At 51.2% G+C, this 16,347-nt stretch overlaps 1 protein-coding gene across 9 annotated transcripts in view; it reads left to right on the top strand.

The window, feature by feature from the left end:
* Gdpd5 (glycerophosphodiester phosphodiesterase domain containing 5) overlaps positions 1–16,347 on the top strand; it is a 79,311-nt gene that overhangs the window by 51,913 nt on the left and 11,051 nt on the right. For all 9 annotated transcript variants that reach the window (XR_007104056.1, XM_047519016.1, XM_047519021.1 and 6 more), the window contains 6 exons: positions 2,498–2,601; positions 5,630–5,723; positions 6,338–6,397; positions 12,670–12,768; positions 13,065–13,158; positions 13,519–13,664. Coding sequence is in view for 8 of the 9 variants with exons in the window: in XM_047519016.1 (XP_047374972.1) it covers positions 2,498–2,601; positions 5,630–5,723; positions 6,338–6,397; positions 12,670–12,768; positions 13,065–13,158; positions 13,519–13,664 (597 nt within the window). In the remaining variant the exon portion in view is untranslated. The remainder of the gene's footprint in view (positions 1–2,497; positions 2,602–5,629; positions 5,724–6,337; positions 6,398–12,669; positions 12,769–13,064; positions 13,159–13,518; positions 13,665–16,347) is intronic.

Raw genomic sequence — 16,347 nt, 5'->3', positions numbered from 1 at the left:
GCCTGGCTCTGCACATGACAATGAGTAGTGGCAGCTTCTTACCCAGGCATGGGTCACCAACTTGAGTGACTCACCTGGGGCGGCGGGTGGCTGCGAATGTGTACCAAGTCATAGATGGTCTGGGTAGAGGGCTTCTCCTACCGCTGGAGAGAGGCATGGGGTGCTTGCAGGGTGCTGATGGAGAGTGCCCACTGTTTGCCAGCCATCATTCTCAGTACTCGACCTGTATTACCTCATTTAATTCTCAAGTTGATCTCATGATGTGCTTTTATGTTCATTTCACAGAGGAAGAAACAGGCACAGAGAGGTTGAGTAACATGCCCAAGGTTAATCACACAGCTTGTAAATGGTAGACAGGGAATTAAAGTCCCAGGCAGTCTGTATCTAATACCTCCACTGAGGTGTTCCTGGGCAACGAAGGATGGCGATATTCTGGACCATGAGAGAACTTTTCCTCTCCTTGCACCTTCCTGCTCAGGCATAAATGCTAATGGAGTAGAGGCAGACACTGTCTCCTTCGTGGTGGAACCATATCATCTGGGGAATGGTCACTTGAGCAGGTCAGGGTGCAAAGAGTACAAGTTTAAAAACAGAGGGCTACTGCCAGGTGCAGTGGTGCACACCTGTAATCCCAGTGACTTGGGATGCTGAGGCAGGAGGATTGCAAGTTCAAGGCCAGCCTCGGCAACTTAGTAAGGCCTTAAACAACTGAGACCCTGTCTTGACGTTAAAAAATAAATAAAAAGGGCCGAGGATGTGGCTCAGTGGTAAACTACCCTGGGTTCAACCCCCATTTCATAAACCAAAATCAGAGGGACCCTGTTGCTGTGGAGCCCAAAGAGGGTGTGAGGGTGCCAGGGCAGAGCCCATGAAGGCTTTCCAGAGAAGGTGACATATGAACTGACTCAAAAGGTGAACAGGAATTTTGACAGAACAAGCCCAGGGACAGTGGCCCTTCCTGGCTGAGGAAACTGGTTGGGGTGAAGGTGGAGGAGTCAGAGGGTCACACACAGAGGGGCATTCCTGCTTGGCTAAGCCATGAGGAGCCATGGGGGTTATTAAAGTGGGACTGTTTAGAACTGTAGCTCTGAGCTGGCTGCCATGTTTGGGAGGGGTCAGGGCAGTGGGGAGCCTGGCAAGGGCCAGTGGCGCCCAGGTGAGGGACAGATGCCTCCACCACTCCATGCCCTGCAGGGGAGGTGGTCTCTGTTCCCTCATTACGTTGACCTCCCCCAAAAGGCTACTGATTTATTCAATGACCTTGGCAGTCATCACCCCTTATACAGGATGTTCTGGCCTGTGCTTCTGAGACAGGGTATGGATAAAAGCAGGGAGGAACCAGGGCACAGGCAGAAATGCCTGCACGCTGCTGAGCCAGTGTAGATGTTCGGGACTAGGGGTCCCGCTGAGAGTAAGGACTTCGATGTTTACCCCAGTTCAGACATGGGAGACTGGGCTCTGAAGGCAGAGATCTAATTTTACTTAGGATTGTACAAGACATATATAGGCACATTATCCAATCAGGTTAACAAGCTTGTTAAAGCATAACAGAATCAGCCTATAGGTAAGCTATATGTTGAGATAATGTAAACAAACCAAGCATGCCTAAGTAATTCTGCCCAGCAACAAGTCTGAGACAAAGGACTGGGGGGATGGTAAGCTCCTGCACACAGCATGAGGCAGGCAGCGGGGTGAGCTCACATCACAGCTTGCTGGGATGCTTGATGAGCGAGGCCTTCCCTCAGCTCATAGCTCAGCCTCAGCAACTGCAGAGACCTTCATCCAATGGCGAGTCTTTACCATCACCTCAGTTTCTCTGTCCAGACTGTTTGGCTTACTTAGACCATGGTGTCAGTGACTGCTGTCAGATAAGCTTGAGGAATGTTCCCTACAAGCCAAAACCTCTGGAAGCAGCAGTGGTGGTCAGCATACCCTCTGTCCCCACCCTGGGCTGGAGACAGAGGATAGCCTGGTGTAGCCCTGAAGCATCAGTACCCAGAGGAGGAGGCAGAACCTGTACTTCTTCAAGCTGGAGGCTGGATCCCTGAGCCCTAATCCTCTGCTAATATGCTGCATGACTTGGATAAATCACTTGGCCTTTCTGGGCTTCATGCTTTTATCAATAGTATGGGGTAGAAGTGGAGAAGAGTACCTGCCTTGTAGGCATGTGTGAGGACAAAATAAGTGAGGGATGTGACTTCACAGACTGCAAGTCACTGGCCAGTGTGAAGGCTTTAGGGCAGATAAGACTTTACTTCTGGGGGCCATTGCCAGAACAGGGGACCAACACACACTGACCTTAGTCTGTAGCAGAAAGATCACAGCTCAGGGTGGACCCCACCCCTGCTCCTGGCTCCCCGCTCATTTGTGACTTTGTCCCTGTGATTTTGGACAGGTCACTCCCCCTCTCAGCCTTCATTCCTCACCAGTACCAAGAGGACACTAATCCTGCCTGGCAGGATCGGCACTTGACCCCTCTCCTCCTCTGCCTTTTCAGTGGGAACGCCTGTGGTTCCTGCTCCTCACCTTCACCTTCGGCCTCACGCTCACCTGGCTGTACTTCTGGTGGGAAGTCCACAATGACTACGATGAATTCAACTGGTGAGTGGGGGCTGGGTCCTGGGCATCAGTGTTTGGGACCTGGGGGCTCCAGTTTGAGCCTCTCTCCCAGGTTGGCCTTGGAGGCTCTGTCACCAGTTCTTCCTGTGGCCTTGAGCAAGGCCCACCCCACCAGCCTTTGTCCTGCCCACCTGCAGGGCTTCAGTGAGGTTGGGAGAGAAGGTTGGAGTGTGGGAGGTTGGGGAACTCTGTACACTTCAGTCTGGCAAGAATGATGAAGAGAAAAGGAGGTCCCTGCCCTCAGGGCAGTCCCACTGGGACTTTGGGAAGGTACAGGAACAGGCCTTCAAGGATGGCTGGGACTGAGCCCGGAGAACTTCAGTCTGGTCCCCAGACCTTTGGTGTTTGTGTGGGTGACTCAGCCTGCATGACCTGCCTGAGGAGGCATGAGGGGTACCTGAAAGAACATAGGAGGCAGCAGCTGAGGCACACACTGGGAGATTCAGGACACTCCTTCCCCATGCTGTGCCTGGGAAAATAGAAGCAGAAGATGGGAGCAGCAGTCAACCTGGGGCTGGGGCCTCTGGTCATTCCCTTTTTAGACAAGAACTCCAAGGTCAGAGACTAAGGTCTCAGCAGAGGAGGAGCCCCCAATCTAAGACCTCCTAACTCTCCAAGCCAGCCATGTGCATGGCTGGCAATTGCTCTGGTCTGGAACAGCTCAGCCTTCTTCGTAGGCACCCCAAGTCCAACAGCAGGGCTATGTGAGCCAGGCACCTGGGTGCAGGAGGGGTACCTGTCTCTTCCTCATCCTCCCTCTCAGTCCTCCCCTCTAAGACACTGGGTTGTTCTGAGGTAAGATGGGATGATGGGCATGGGAAGGTGCCACCTAAGAGCGAGGGCTGCTTCCTGGGAGACCAGGTCTCCAGCTGGAAGGTGCTGTGGTGAGCGCTGTGGGGTTCCTTGGACTTGGCTTCTGATGGACCATGCTTCCAGGATTCTTTGAGGATCTGAGACTTTGTTCATGGACTGTGGAGTCTGGGTGTCCACTTTCCTCTGCACAGTACCAGCCTGTGCCCCTGTTATTAATGAGCACAATAAAGGACATGCTGTGGTCTCACTCCTCCACAGCAACCTAGAAAGATGAGCCAGAGCCCCAGCTGAGTCCCAGAGGTGGCCTCTGGTCTTTATTAAATTCCATAAATCAATTATTCATCTTCTCAGGTATCCAAAGCATGAGTACTATTGTGAAAAATGGGAACATTTCCTACTGGCCCCCAGTGGCAGACACTGGAAAGTTCTGCTGAACTAGAAGATCATAGGGTATACCAAGAGCAGATGGGGAAACTGAGGCCCAAAGAAGGATGGCACTCATGCATGGTCACATGACCTGTCAGTGCCAAAAATGCATATTTGAGGACAGTCTGGGGAGACAGACCCAGAGAGACTGAAAATCCTCTGCAAGATCACACAGTGAGATGCAGACAGATCTGGGACAGGACTTGAGCCTAACTGACTGTATCATGTTGTCCACAGAGCCACCCACTCAGAGGTCCCTGTCTCTGGAGACTCAGGAGGCTGCAAGGAAAGGCCTGCCTGGACTGAGGAGTGCCTGGGAGCTGCAGCTCCTTTGCCTGTCACCTCAGTGTCTTGGAGGCTGGGTACCGAGGTTCAGGAGATCCTGACCCAGCCCTCATGGTCTCAAGAGCCTTTGGGGTTAATTCATGTAGTAAGAGGTTGTGAGCAAGACCCAGGAAGTCAGTGAGGACCACCTGAACCGTGGTATCCTAGAGAGACCCCCAGCCCAAAGTGATGGCATTTGAGAGACACATGGGACCAGAACATTTTCCAGGAGTAGTTACTAAGGGAAGTACTGCCTCAGTTTCCCCAACTGTGCAGCAAGATGAGTGTGCTCATGATTCCAGGAAGTTGGTCTTCCCCTGGACTCCAAGAGTAAAAGCCAGGGAAGGGAACAAGGAAGAGCAGATGTCCCATGGGGTCCTCCTGGTGTTCCCTGCCAGCCCCCACCCAAGGCCCAATGTGGCAGCAGTCTGAACTGGCCTAGTGCTGGCCCTGGTTCTCTAATGACCCTCCTTTGGGCCTCAGCTCTCCTACTTGTACAGTGAGGACGTGAGAGTTCCATCGTTCTGGAGAGCGGCTAAGCTGTTGAGAGCTTGAAGAAGCTCATTCCCTTGACTGTGTAATTCTTCTTACAGGGATCTATCCCAAGGGCATAACCAGAAATACAAAAAGATATGCACAATTTTTTCATTCTTGTGTTAATTTGTAATGGTGAATCACTGGAAACTAGGAAGTTGGCTATATATGGCACAAGGATTCAATAGAGGACCACATGGCTCTTTTTAAAAATCACATTTCCTCAGCAGTTTTGCAGACATCAGTAAGTGCTGTGCTGAGAAGAGCCTGTTGAGTGCTCACCATGTGCCTCACCTCACTTCATCCTCTCAAAACCCTCCGAAGGGCATGCTGCTCTCATCCATCCTGCAGATGAGGGGACTAAGCCTTGGAGAAGTCAGGGATTACATTTTATCAGCTCCAAGGCCCTATATTTTCACATTTTAACACTGGAGGTGAATGTCACAACCAATGGCAGTGAAGCCTGTCACCTCAAGGTCCTACAAGCCCATAAGAGGCAGAGTGGGAACTGGAGCCAGCGTGTCCACCTCGCCCAAAGCCTCCTGCTGACAGTGCTCCTGTGTGCACGGGGTCCAGCTTTGCTGTTCAAATATGCAGGTATGGGGGACCCACAGGAGGAAAATCCTGCAGTCTTGGTGACAGTTATTTCTGGACAGTAGAATGGTGGGGAATTGTTCCTTATGCTTTTTGGTCCCCTTTGATGAACACCTGGGGACCAAGAAGATAAAGAACATTAGTCATGTTCTAATGATGAGGAAAATGCTGAGTGCCACTATGGGGTGGGCAGGGCCTGGTCGCTGAACCACGCCTGGTCCACTCAGCTGCACCTGTGTGAGAACCAGGATCATCTTGGTTCCTGAGCCAGGCAGTGGCCCTGTGGAGGTCTGACTCCTGCCCCTTCTTCTCCTGGCAGGTACCTCTACAACCGCATGGGCTACTGGAGTGACTGGTCTGTGCCCATCCTCGTGACTACAGCTGCTTCCTTCACCTACATTGCAGGCCTCCTGGTACACAGGGCTGTCTCAGGGGGCTGGTGACCCTGCTTCCAGTGGGCAGGACCACTTGGTTGGTTCTAGGCCTGCTTTGGTTTAAAGAGGGAAGCTGGCTTTGCCCAGGGTCCCTCAAAGGCCTGGGTCCCCCAAGGAGAGAGGTCATCTGTTTTCCCAATATCTTTCAATTGCCCATCCTAGAATGTCTTCCCTCCCCTGCCCCAGCCCAGTGAGTGCCACCCTGCAGTCCACTGCAGACTTCCTCTTCCAAGAACTCTGCTTTGGATTCCTGCTCCCAGGATCCAACTGATGGAGATTCATTTGGACCCCATTCTGGTCTGGAGGTTCTTAGGACCAGGACTCAAATATGTTTCAAATCCTAGGACCTGGGGCTCCCAAAATATTTGATGAATTAAGTTGGGCAAGCCAAGTGCATCAGGGCCCAGTGGCTACTTCAGGGAAAAATTCAAGAGGAGGAGCCTAGAGGCCTAGAATAATCTGGAAAGAGGCCAGGCTTGGGCAGGGGTAGGCTGGGCATTCCCATTGCCTGTAGGAAGGGTTTGCTGACTCTGCCCTGGGTCAGGCCAGGTCATGCACCAGGCCTAACTGGCACCCTGTGGGCTTCTCCTCAGGTGCTGGCACTATGTCACATTGCTGTGGGGCAGCAGATGAATCTGCACTGGTTGCACAAGGTAAGGCTGCCTCTGCTCGGCCATGGGAGGAGAGGGAAGGCTGGAGGTCACGGCAGCAGAAGAGAAGCGTGGGCCCACCATCCCTGCCTGGATCCCAGTCGTAACCACTCTCCTGGCTCACAGGGAGCCCTTGCTGTGGGTTAGGCATGATTTTCGGAGCCTGGCCCTCATTCTCTCATGCAACCCTCACAGGGACCTAGGAGGCAGCACTGACATCATCCCATTTCCCAGTTAGAAGAAATGAGGAGCAGAGAGGTTAAGTGACTTGCCCAATGTCTCCCAGTTTGTAAGTGGAAGGTCCAGGGTTCCAGCCCTCTTGCCTTAGGCTGATCCAGCATGGTTCCACAGCTCATATGGCAACCCAGCCCACCTGCTGCCTCTGTCTCAGGTCACCTCCTCTTCATCCTTCAGTGAGTTCTTTATAAAACCCTGGTCAGGCGATGTCATTTCCATTACTCCCAGGGCTCCCAGGATGACCCAAACTACCCCCCTTTCCCACCCACGCAGCAATGCAGCCCTGCTCCAGACCTGGGATGGTCACCCTCAGCTCCTGCTGTTGAGATAACTCTGGGCCTCCAGCCCTCCGAGCCTGCCTCTTCTCTGCTTTTACCCCTGTACTCACTCTGTAGCTTGACTCCTTCCTTGTTACTGGTCCCTACACACCCAGCCTTCTGTCCTAGGGCTCCTCAGTCCCATGATCTCCCCTGCTACATTTCTGAACATCCGTGTTGTCAATTTCCATCTGGCTTGCCCACCCTTACCCAGTCCTTGGTGCTCCCTGCAGGTCTGGTGCTCCTTGCAGGCTAGAACTGGCATTGACCATCTCCCTGCCCCAGCGCCCACTCAGGGCTGGACCCAGAGCAGGCAGGCTTCACACAGCCCAGAACATTAGCCAGCATATTATGCATGCATGCTTGGTGCAATTCCATGGGTTTCTGAAGCCCACTCTGCCTGAGTAGGTATGTAGGCGTGGTGCAAACCTGATCAGGACAGAGTCCCTGGGCCACAGAGGGAGGGCTAGGTCATCTCTTTTCCCAGAGTCTGGCTCACAGTGGGCACACCATTTAGGAAGGGGCAGAAATGTCCAAAAACAACCATGAGCCCATGAGATGGGTCCAGAGTGACTCCAAGTTGAAAGGACTCACTTCCAGCTAGAAGGGAAACCAGGAAGAGGAGGAGAGCCTGTGAGCTTGGGCCTGTAAGCAGTATGTGTGGGCAGGAGGGGGTCAAAGTTGGTTAATGACAGTGACTGGAGTCAGTAGCTATACCTGGAGTATAGCTGAAGTCTTGCAGGGGTTAAGAGCAGTGAGCAGCCTCTGGTCCTGTCCCACATTTCTGAGGACGGTGACTATCGGGAGCTCTCCTCTAAGCTTCCGCAGTCCCCTCTGTGAGACACTTTCTTCTCCTGGCTACAAAACTGACACTTGAAAGAACTGCACCAGCTGGCACCCTGGTTGGGGCTGGCACATGCTGTGGTCACCTCCTGGGGCCATGCCTTCCTCTCAGCAGGACAGGTCACGTCTGCTTGATCCTAGTGGAGAGGCCTATAGAGCCACTGAGCCAGCTGGAGGTAGCAGATCAATGCTACCTCTGCACTGGTACCCACCCTAGGAGACAGGCACTCCTTCCTATCCCCTCTGCCCCTCCACCCTCTCCAGTGGGATCTTGGCATGAGGAGAGCCTTCCAGGGACTGCCTCCCCAAGGGGAGGGAGTTCCCAGGGCTCAGGGCTTTTGAGCAGGTGCTGGAAGTTTTACGTATGTATTATTCTATTTTCATGATTCTGTAATTGTATTCTAAGGAAACTCTAATCCTTTTGATTGTTTTTGTTTTGTTTTAATTCATTTAAAAATTTTTTCTTAAGATGTTGACAGACCTTTATTTTATTCATTTATTTATATATGGTGCAGGGAATCAAATCCAGCGCCTCACACATGCTAGGCAAGCGCTCTACCACTGAGCCACAACCCCAGCCTTAATTCATTTTTGACCACATAATACGTTGATGTGGTTCAAAACTCACAGTACAAAAAAGTGTACAATGAAAGTTTCTTTACCCTCTTTCCAGAGATATTTTAAGCACAAATATAAATATACATTTCATCTTTCTTTGTCTTTAAACATAACACCCTCTCTCCTGCCTATTAACAACACGCTTGGCACTCCTCATAGGGACATTAGGAGTCGACCGTTGGTGCCATTCCTTGCTCCTGCTCCCTGCTCTGGGCATTCCCTAGTTCCCTAGGTATCCAAGCCAGGCCCCTGTGGATGGCCCCAGTCGCTATCCCGGGGCAGTGTGGCAGTGACTGGGGAGAGGAATTTCTGGGTAAAGAATGTCTACTTTCATAATCTCGATCTTGCCAAATGGCCTGCTTGTCAAGTGCCCTTCATTCATGCTTTCTTGGCAATGTATGGCCAGGCCTGTAAAAACACCCCTAACCCACAGATGTTAGCTGATTTCTTGACCTGTGCTGATCCGATTAGTAAAAAATGATCTAACTGTACTTTAATTTGCATTTCCCTTATGATGAATTAGAGTCAGCATTTTTCACGAGTCAAGTCATATGTGTTTTCTCTATCCTCTGTCTCCTCATGTCTTTTGCCCTTTTTGCTATGGGATTTGCTTTTTACTTATTAATTTGCAGGAGTTCTTTATAGATTTACATAATTAGCCCTTTGGCTGCAGATAATTTTTTCCAGTTTATCATTTATCTTTAGGCTATGTTCATTGTATTTGTGTCATTGGGACTTTTTTTTTTAATCCCTAAATACTTGGATCTGTCATCTCTTTTTATGGCTCCTGGGTTTTGTGTCAGACTTAGATCTTTCTCACTCCAAGATTATATAAAATTTCTCTGTGGTATCACTTGGTAATTATGTTTTCACTTTTTTTAACATTTAATTTTTTTTTTATCTTTTTGGAAGTTATTTTGGGGCATGGTGTGATCTTACTTAGTTCTTTTTAGATGACTTCCCAATGTTCCCAGCTGTCTTCTCTGAGTAAGCCTGCCTTTCCCCTCTAATCTGAGATGCCACTTTGATCATATACTATATATTTTAATGTATTCTGGTCTATTTTTGAACTTTTTACTTATTATCATGTTGCTTTGAAGACTACAGTTTTATGGCATTGTTTTGTTTTGTTCTTGTTTTTGCAATACTGGGGATTGAGCCCTGGGCCTTGTGCATGCTAGGCATCTGCCACTGAACTACACCCCCAGCCCTGGCATGTTTTAATCATGACCTATATTTCAAATCTGGCTTTCCCCTGAGTCTTGAGGAAGGACAGAGGTGCTCAGGACTGGGTGGGGAGGGAGCCATCTACTCAATGCCTGCTGCTATGAGTAGATCAGGGGTCCCTTGGAGACCTTCCTCCTCCTCCTAAGTCTGCCCAGAGTTCCTGTTTCCCAGAACTCCTCCCAGGGGCCCAGGAGGTGCAGGGAAAGTTGAAGTGTTCTTGGGGTCTTGGCAGTAAACAGGAGGCCCTTTCCCTGGGATGCTACCTCTGTGAGGTGCTGATGGCAGCTCCTCCTTCCCCAGCCATCGCGTCTTGCAGACGCCATGTAGGTCATGCACTGCTCCCGCGTGTCTCCTTTCCTGCCACAGGGATCCAGCCACAGCCTGCAGAGGATGGGTCTGTCAGTGACCCAACCTGAAGCCCATAGAGTAACACTGGGTACTGTACAACCCCACGGCAGGTGAGGCCGAGCTGGGTTGGTGTGTCTGCCCACAACCCAGACCCAATCAGGGCCTCTGCTTCCTGACCCCTCCATCCACACCATCAGCACTCCCTGTGGATTCAGGATTTTCTCCAGTAGCTGTCCCAGGCTCCATAGTTCTACCTGGTCCCGCTTCTGTCCCTCCAGCTGTGGCTTAAGGAAGGAACAATTATTAAGAATCTCCTTATGCTAGGCACTGTGTTTATCATAACAGCACTAACCATTGGCACAAAAAATTAGGCACTTAGTATATGCATCAGGTACTTTCCACACAGAATTTCATTCCCTCCTCACAATCACCCCATTCAGTTGCTGTCACTTAAAATGTTCCTTCCTACTAACATCTAAGCATTTCCTTTCGGCACTAGCATTCCTCATTTATCTTCCCCAAACCCCTCCAGGTAGGCACTCATTGTCCACATGTCTCAACTTAGGCAAGATATCTGAAGAGCAGAGAAACCAGGATTTGACCCAGGAGCGTGACTTGGGTGTGGCTCTTCACCTTGAGCCAGCTGTCTGCCATTGGCACCCCAGAACCCAGAGGTCAGCCTCCCCCGCACCCCCCCCAGAGGCCAATCCATTGCTCCTCTGCAGGGCTGGGTCCCAGCACCCAGGCAACACTTGTGGAATGAATGAGGGCACTGATGCAGCCTCCACCCCCATAACCATCACAAACCGTAGCCTCAGCAGGACAGAAATCCAGGACCACTCTCTCAGTCTGTCTCTAGGCCGCTGGCAGGGAGTCATCCCTCCTAGCCAGCTTTAAGGCACAGGGATCACATTGTTGTGAGTTGGTGCTATAGCCTTGGCTTAAGGACACGTCAGAGAGAGGAAGACCCATGCTGAATATTCAGCAGTGCTGCTGAACTTGATGGTTGCCACTGCAGCAACTGTAAAACCCAGAGGTGATCAAATTTTTAATTGTATTAGGATTATGAGGAATCAGTTTTATTGCCTGTATTTCTGCCAACAGTTGCATATTGTAATAAGTTGCTCTCAGAAAGGACCCTCCCGGGATGCCAGCTCTCTCCAAAGCCACAAGGAGGCAGATGCGTGCCTGGAGCGGGCAGCCTGGCTGTGGAGGGAGGGGCTCCTCAGGATGATTAGGAGCTCCCTGATCCCTGCTCTCAACTCCCAGCCTTCCTGGCAGCAGCCTGACCTTGGAGAAAGAGCACAGGCAGAGGAGTTTGCATCTAGATCTGCCTCTTTGAAGCTGCGAGACCCTGAGCAGAGCCCACTCCCCTGTGTGAAATGCAGATGACAAGGCCTCACCTTGTCAGAATACAGTGGAGGACACCCTGAAGTGCCGCAGGCAGACCCAGGCACGCCGTCTTCCCTTGTCCCAGAGGCAGCATGTTACAACCCATAAAGGCCCTTACCTGTTTGACTTGTTACTGTTTCTTAGGGGAGGTCATATTTTTCCAGGTCAATGGGCTGAAATGACAAGTCTCCAAAGGAAAAGTTAATCCCAGGCAAGAATTCATCTTTCCTGCCTGGCAGGGAGCAAAGATAAGATAGGCTGCTGTCTCTGCCCTCAGGTCTAGAAAGACCGCTCAGCCCTTGCTCAGTCGCTGAGGTTCTCAGGGTGCTGCTGCCAGGACAAAAGGCCTGGCAGGAGGAGAAAGGCATGAGGACATTGCTGAGGGAGAAAAGGACTCAAGGGAGGCAGGGAAGCCAGGCAGGATGTGGGCCATGGGTGTGGGCCATGAGTGACACATCAGAGGGCAGCGTGCAGTGGCCCCGGTGGGCTTTGGAGCGTGGGGCAGCAGGAGGCCACCATGGAGGTGTGGCTGGGCTGCGGAGCAGGCCTGGCGGGGGGGGGGGGGGGCAAGTCCAGGGCTCAATGGAGAGTAACACTGGGGGCTGAGAAGCAGAAAACCTGAGCTTAGGTGCACTTAGTTTGGGGGCTTCAGATGCCATCTATCCTCAAAGATCTCTGTCCCCTGAAATTGTCCTTGTCCTCTGTCAGAGCTGTGCTCCTCACTTTCTGCAGAATCTGCTGAGGGCAGCCCCCTAACACATTGGAAGCTGATGGAGCTGGGAGGCCGGGGCTGGTGCGCCTTGGTGATGGAGCCGGCGCTTGCTCTGCCAGAAGTGCCACTGTGAGCCCAGCCCCATGCGTGGGTCTAGGCTGCACACCAGGCCCTGTCCCTGTGGCCTGGACAGTTTCCTCATCTCATCTGTCCTGGATGCCATCTTCCCTCTGAGATTGCTAGAGGACTAGAAGCCCGGGTGGCCAGGGAGGCCCCGCTGGCCAAGGGCTTTCCAGCCTCCTTGTGCCTTTTCTCCACCCTCCCTCTTTCTGACTGTCCCTTTCTTGCAGGTTCTGCCTGTCCCTTTCTGCGCTGTATCTGGCTGTCCTCTCTCTCTGCCTTCCCTGACTGTCCCTCAGCTCATGCCATCTCTTTCCGTCTTCCTTCTATCTTGCTTCTTCCACCTCCCCTGCTTTCTCCATCTCTTCCCACGCATCTTGGGTCCTCCCTCTACCCTTGCTCTCAGGCACCCTGGGGCCCACCACCTGCTCTGACACTCTGACTGGTCCTTCCCCTTCCAGATTGGGCTGGTGGTTATCCTGGCCTCCACAGTGGTCGCCATGTCAGCAGTGGCCCAGCTGTGGGAGGACGAATGGGAGGTGCTGCTGATCTCCCTACAGGTAAGGGGGCTGAAGGGGATGCTCCACCAGGACACTTGCAACAGGCAGTGTCTTTTTGTCTCCTGTTTCTCCATACCATGGCCCAGAGTTGTTGCAAACTTGCTTAGGGTCGCACAGCAGGTCAGAGGTGGGTAGGACACTATAAACCAGGGTCTCTGGATTCCTGGTGTCCTCAGCAGGCAAACAGACAGGGTTGCCTACCTCGTGGATTAAAGATGGGCTATCAGTTACTAGCAACTCGAGGGCTTGGGCACGTCTGAGGGTCCCAGGGTCCTCCTATCTCTTCCCACACACAGGGCACAGCACCATTTCTGCACATGGGGGCCCTGGCTGCCATCACTGCACTCTCCTGGATCGTGGCTGGACAGTTCGCCCGTGCAGAGCGGTCCTGTGAGTACCACCTCCCAACTGGCGTGGCACCTAGGCCCATGTGGGCTTCCCCCACTGGACTTCACCTGTGTAGCCTGAGCTGGGGAGGAGCTTGTGATCAAAGGGGGGTCTGGTTCAGAGGCCTATAGACTCCACCAAGGGGTACAGCTCTGTCATCCTTGAACTGTGTATATATGTGTATATGTGTGAATGTGTATTTGTGTGTATGTGTGACTTGGAGGCAGGGTCCACCTTCTCAGCAGGAATGGGCTCTGCCTCTCAGAACACCAGACTCCTACATCCACCCCTAGCTGCCCAGGGCTCCTTGGTGGCAGGAGGTGCTCCCAGCCATGAAGAGGTACTCATGGCCTGTATCTGCAGCTTCCCAGGTGACCATTCTCTGTACCTTCTTCGCTGTGGTCTTTGCCCTCTACCTGACTCCTCTTACCATCTCCTCTCCCTGCATCATGGAGAAAAAGGACCTGGGCCCCAAGCCTGCCCTCATCGGCCACCGCGGGGCTCCAATGGTGAGTGCCATCTGAGGACACTAACAGACTGAGGTCGGGGGATGCAGCTGCCATTCCAGGGGAGGACCTAGTTGGGAAGTGGATATGATATATGCAACCTAATAACAGTAATAATGCTTAGCTCTTTGGGGGAAGTGTAGGGGAAGGCTGTGGCAAAGACCAGGAGAGCCTGCATGGGCCCAGAACCTGAAAAGCCCTGAAGGCATCTGGCTAAAATGATTTCACTTTTATTCAGAGATGCAGGAGGGTTTTAGGCCTAAGCCTGGCACTGCCAACTCTTAGAAAGGCCCAGAAAAGCTGCTGGGTGAGGGACCTGGGGCTGCAACCAAGCAGCAGGAGAACCTGCCAGGCTGTGGGCAGCAGAGCTGAGATGTAGCTGAGGGCCCACCATGGAAGGGAAAGTAGTTGAAGCAGACTGAATTGGAAAGAGAGGACAAAATCCAAGTCAGCCTGTTTTGCCACTGAGGTGCCCCTCACTCCTGCAGGAGTACTGAGGTTGAGAGCCCTGGCCAGCTGTGGGAGCCTGGGGTTTCCATCTTTTCTGTTCTGGTCCCTTCATCCTGTGCCATGGGAGTAGTGAGCATGTCTGCCTTAGGGTTAGAGGGCAGCTGTTAGTATGGGTGCAGTGCCAAGACAGGCACACAGAAAGTAAGAAACATCATTGTTACTCAGGCAGGCCCCCTTTGACCAGGGTCTCCTCACCCATGGAAGACTTGAGCCTATGCTTCTCAACTGAGGCACTACCAGGCTCCACCTGCAGGGGGCGTGTGTGGGCTTCCTGAGAGCATGGTGTCTGTTGGGAGTTCCACTGTGCCATTGGATGTCAGCAAAGGGGCCTCACCAAGTCCTTGTTTTAAACCCACGTGTATATGGGCTGAGGATGTGGGTCAGTGGTAGAGCACTTGCCTAGTATGCACGAGAGACCCTGGGTTTGATCCCCAGCACTATAAAAAACAAAAACAAATGTCTGATGGAGCTGAGAATTCTCCTGAAAGTCCTCTCCTACTTTATGAGATGGGTATTATTTTCTAGATAATACTCAGCCGGGCGTGATGACCCACATTTGTAATCCCTTCTACTTGGGAGGCTGAGGCAAGAGGATCACATGTTCAAGGCCAGCCTGGGCAATTTAGTGAGACACTGTCTCATAAGAAAAATTGGCTGGTGGTAGTATTAAAGCACCCCTGGGTTCAATAACCAGTAGTTAAAAAATAAAATTTAAAAATTAATTAAAAAAAAAACACAGAGGACTGTGTCTCTGATTTGGACCCTGGTACTCTCCCACCAAGCCACATGCTGCCTGTGAAGTTTGGGGGTAAGGGGAGGGAAAGTCACCCATCTCCTCAGAGTCTGATATAGAGATGCCCATGTTGCTGGCTCTTGTGAGGAGAAGTTAGAAGCATGTCCTTGCCAGGCAGACAGGCCCTACCACAGGGGTGGGTGACCCATCTCACTTGCTCTGGAGGCCAGGGGAAAAGAACAGTGTGCTAGAGCTGGAGGGGCGAGGCAACAACCCAGAAAGGATTGTTTTCATTTTTCCTTTCTTTTTTCTTTTCTCCTGGGAGAAATCCAGGGGAGCTATACCACAAAGCTACACCCCCAACCCTTTTTATTTTTTTATTTTGGGACAGTTTGCTAAGGCTGGCCTTGAACTCGGATCCTCCTGCCTTGCCCACTTGAGTAGCAGGGATTATAGGCATGCACCGCCATGCCTGGTAGTTGTTTTGTTTAGTAGAAAAATTTCCAAACACACAGAAATGGAAAGAAAAGGAGAATGTATCAGGTAATGAAGAACCACATTAGGAATCCCACACCATCTTCAGCAGTTAGCGACATGTTGCCTCTCATGCCTCATTGGTCCCCATACATTTTTGTTCTGATGTAGTAAAGAGAATTCTAGACATGGTGTCATTTCTTACTTCAGGATGTATCCTAATCCATAAGAACTTTTAGAAAATATAACCACAGTTCTGTTATTGTACCCAACCAAATTAGCAGTGATTCCTTAATCTCTAAGATCAAATCAATTTTCTTTTGTTATCTCAAAAAGTATCTGTAGTTCGGTTACTAAAATTGAGGCTGGGCATAGTGGTGCATGCCTGTAATCCCAGAGGCTCTGGAAACTGAGGCAGAAGGATCGCAAGTTCAAGGCCAGGCTCATCAACTAAGCGAGGCCCTAAGCAACTTAGCAAAGCCCTGTCTCATTAAAAAAAAAAAAAAAAAAAAAAAAAAGGCTGGGAATGTGGCTCAGTGTTAAGGGCTCCTGAGTTCAATCCCTAGTACCAAAAATCAATCAATCAATCAAATAAAATTCAGGACTACCAGGCACAGTGGCACATGCCTATAATTGGGAAGCTGAGGCAGGAAGATCACAAATTCAAGGTCACCCTGGGCAATGTAGTGAGATCCAGTCTCAAAACTAAAAAAAAAAATTAAAAACAGTTAAGGATGTCTCTCAGTGCTCTCAGGGGTGGAATACCCCTTAATTCAATCCCCCCACCAGCAAAAAAATCAGGACCCAAATGATGTCCACACTGACTCCTGAGTATCTTTTAATCTGTAATAGTCACCATCCCATAATTGTAGCCATCCCTTTTTTCCCTTATGCCATTTATTCATTGGAGAAACTCATTTGTCCTGTAAAATTTTCCACATTGTACATCTGACTGATTTCATCCTTGTG

The sequence above is a fragment of the Sciurus carolinensis genome, chromosome 11 (assembly GCF_902686445.1).
Source record: "Sciurus carolinensis chromosome 11, mSciCar1.2, whole genome shotgun sequence".
In the NCBI taxonomy this organism is placed as follows: domain Eukaryota; kingdom Metazoa; phylum Chordata; class Mammalia; order Rodentia; family Sciuridae; genus Sciurus; species Sciurus carolinensis.
Note: the sequence above shows the minus strand (reverse complement) of the source record. Positions and strands in the feature narration are given on the sequence as shown.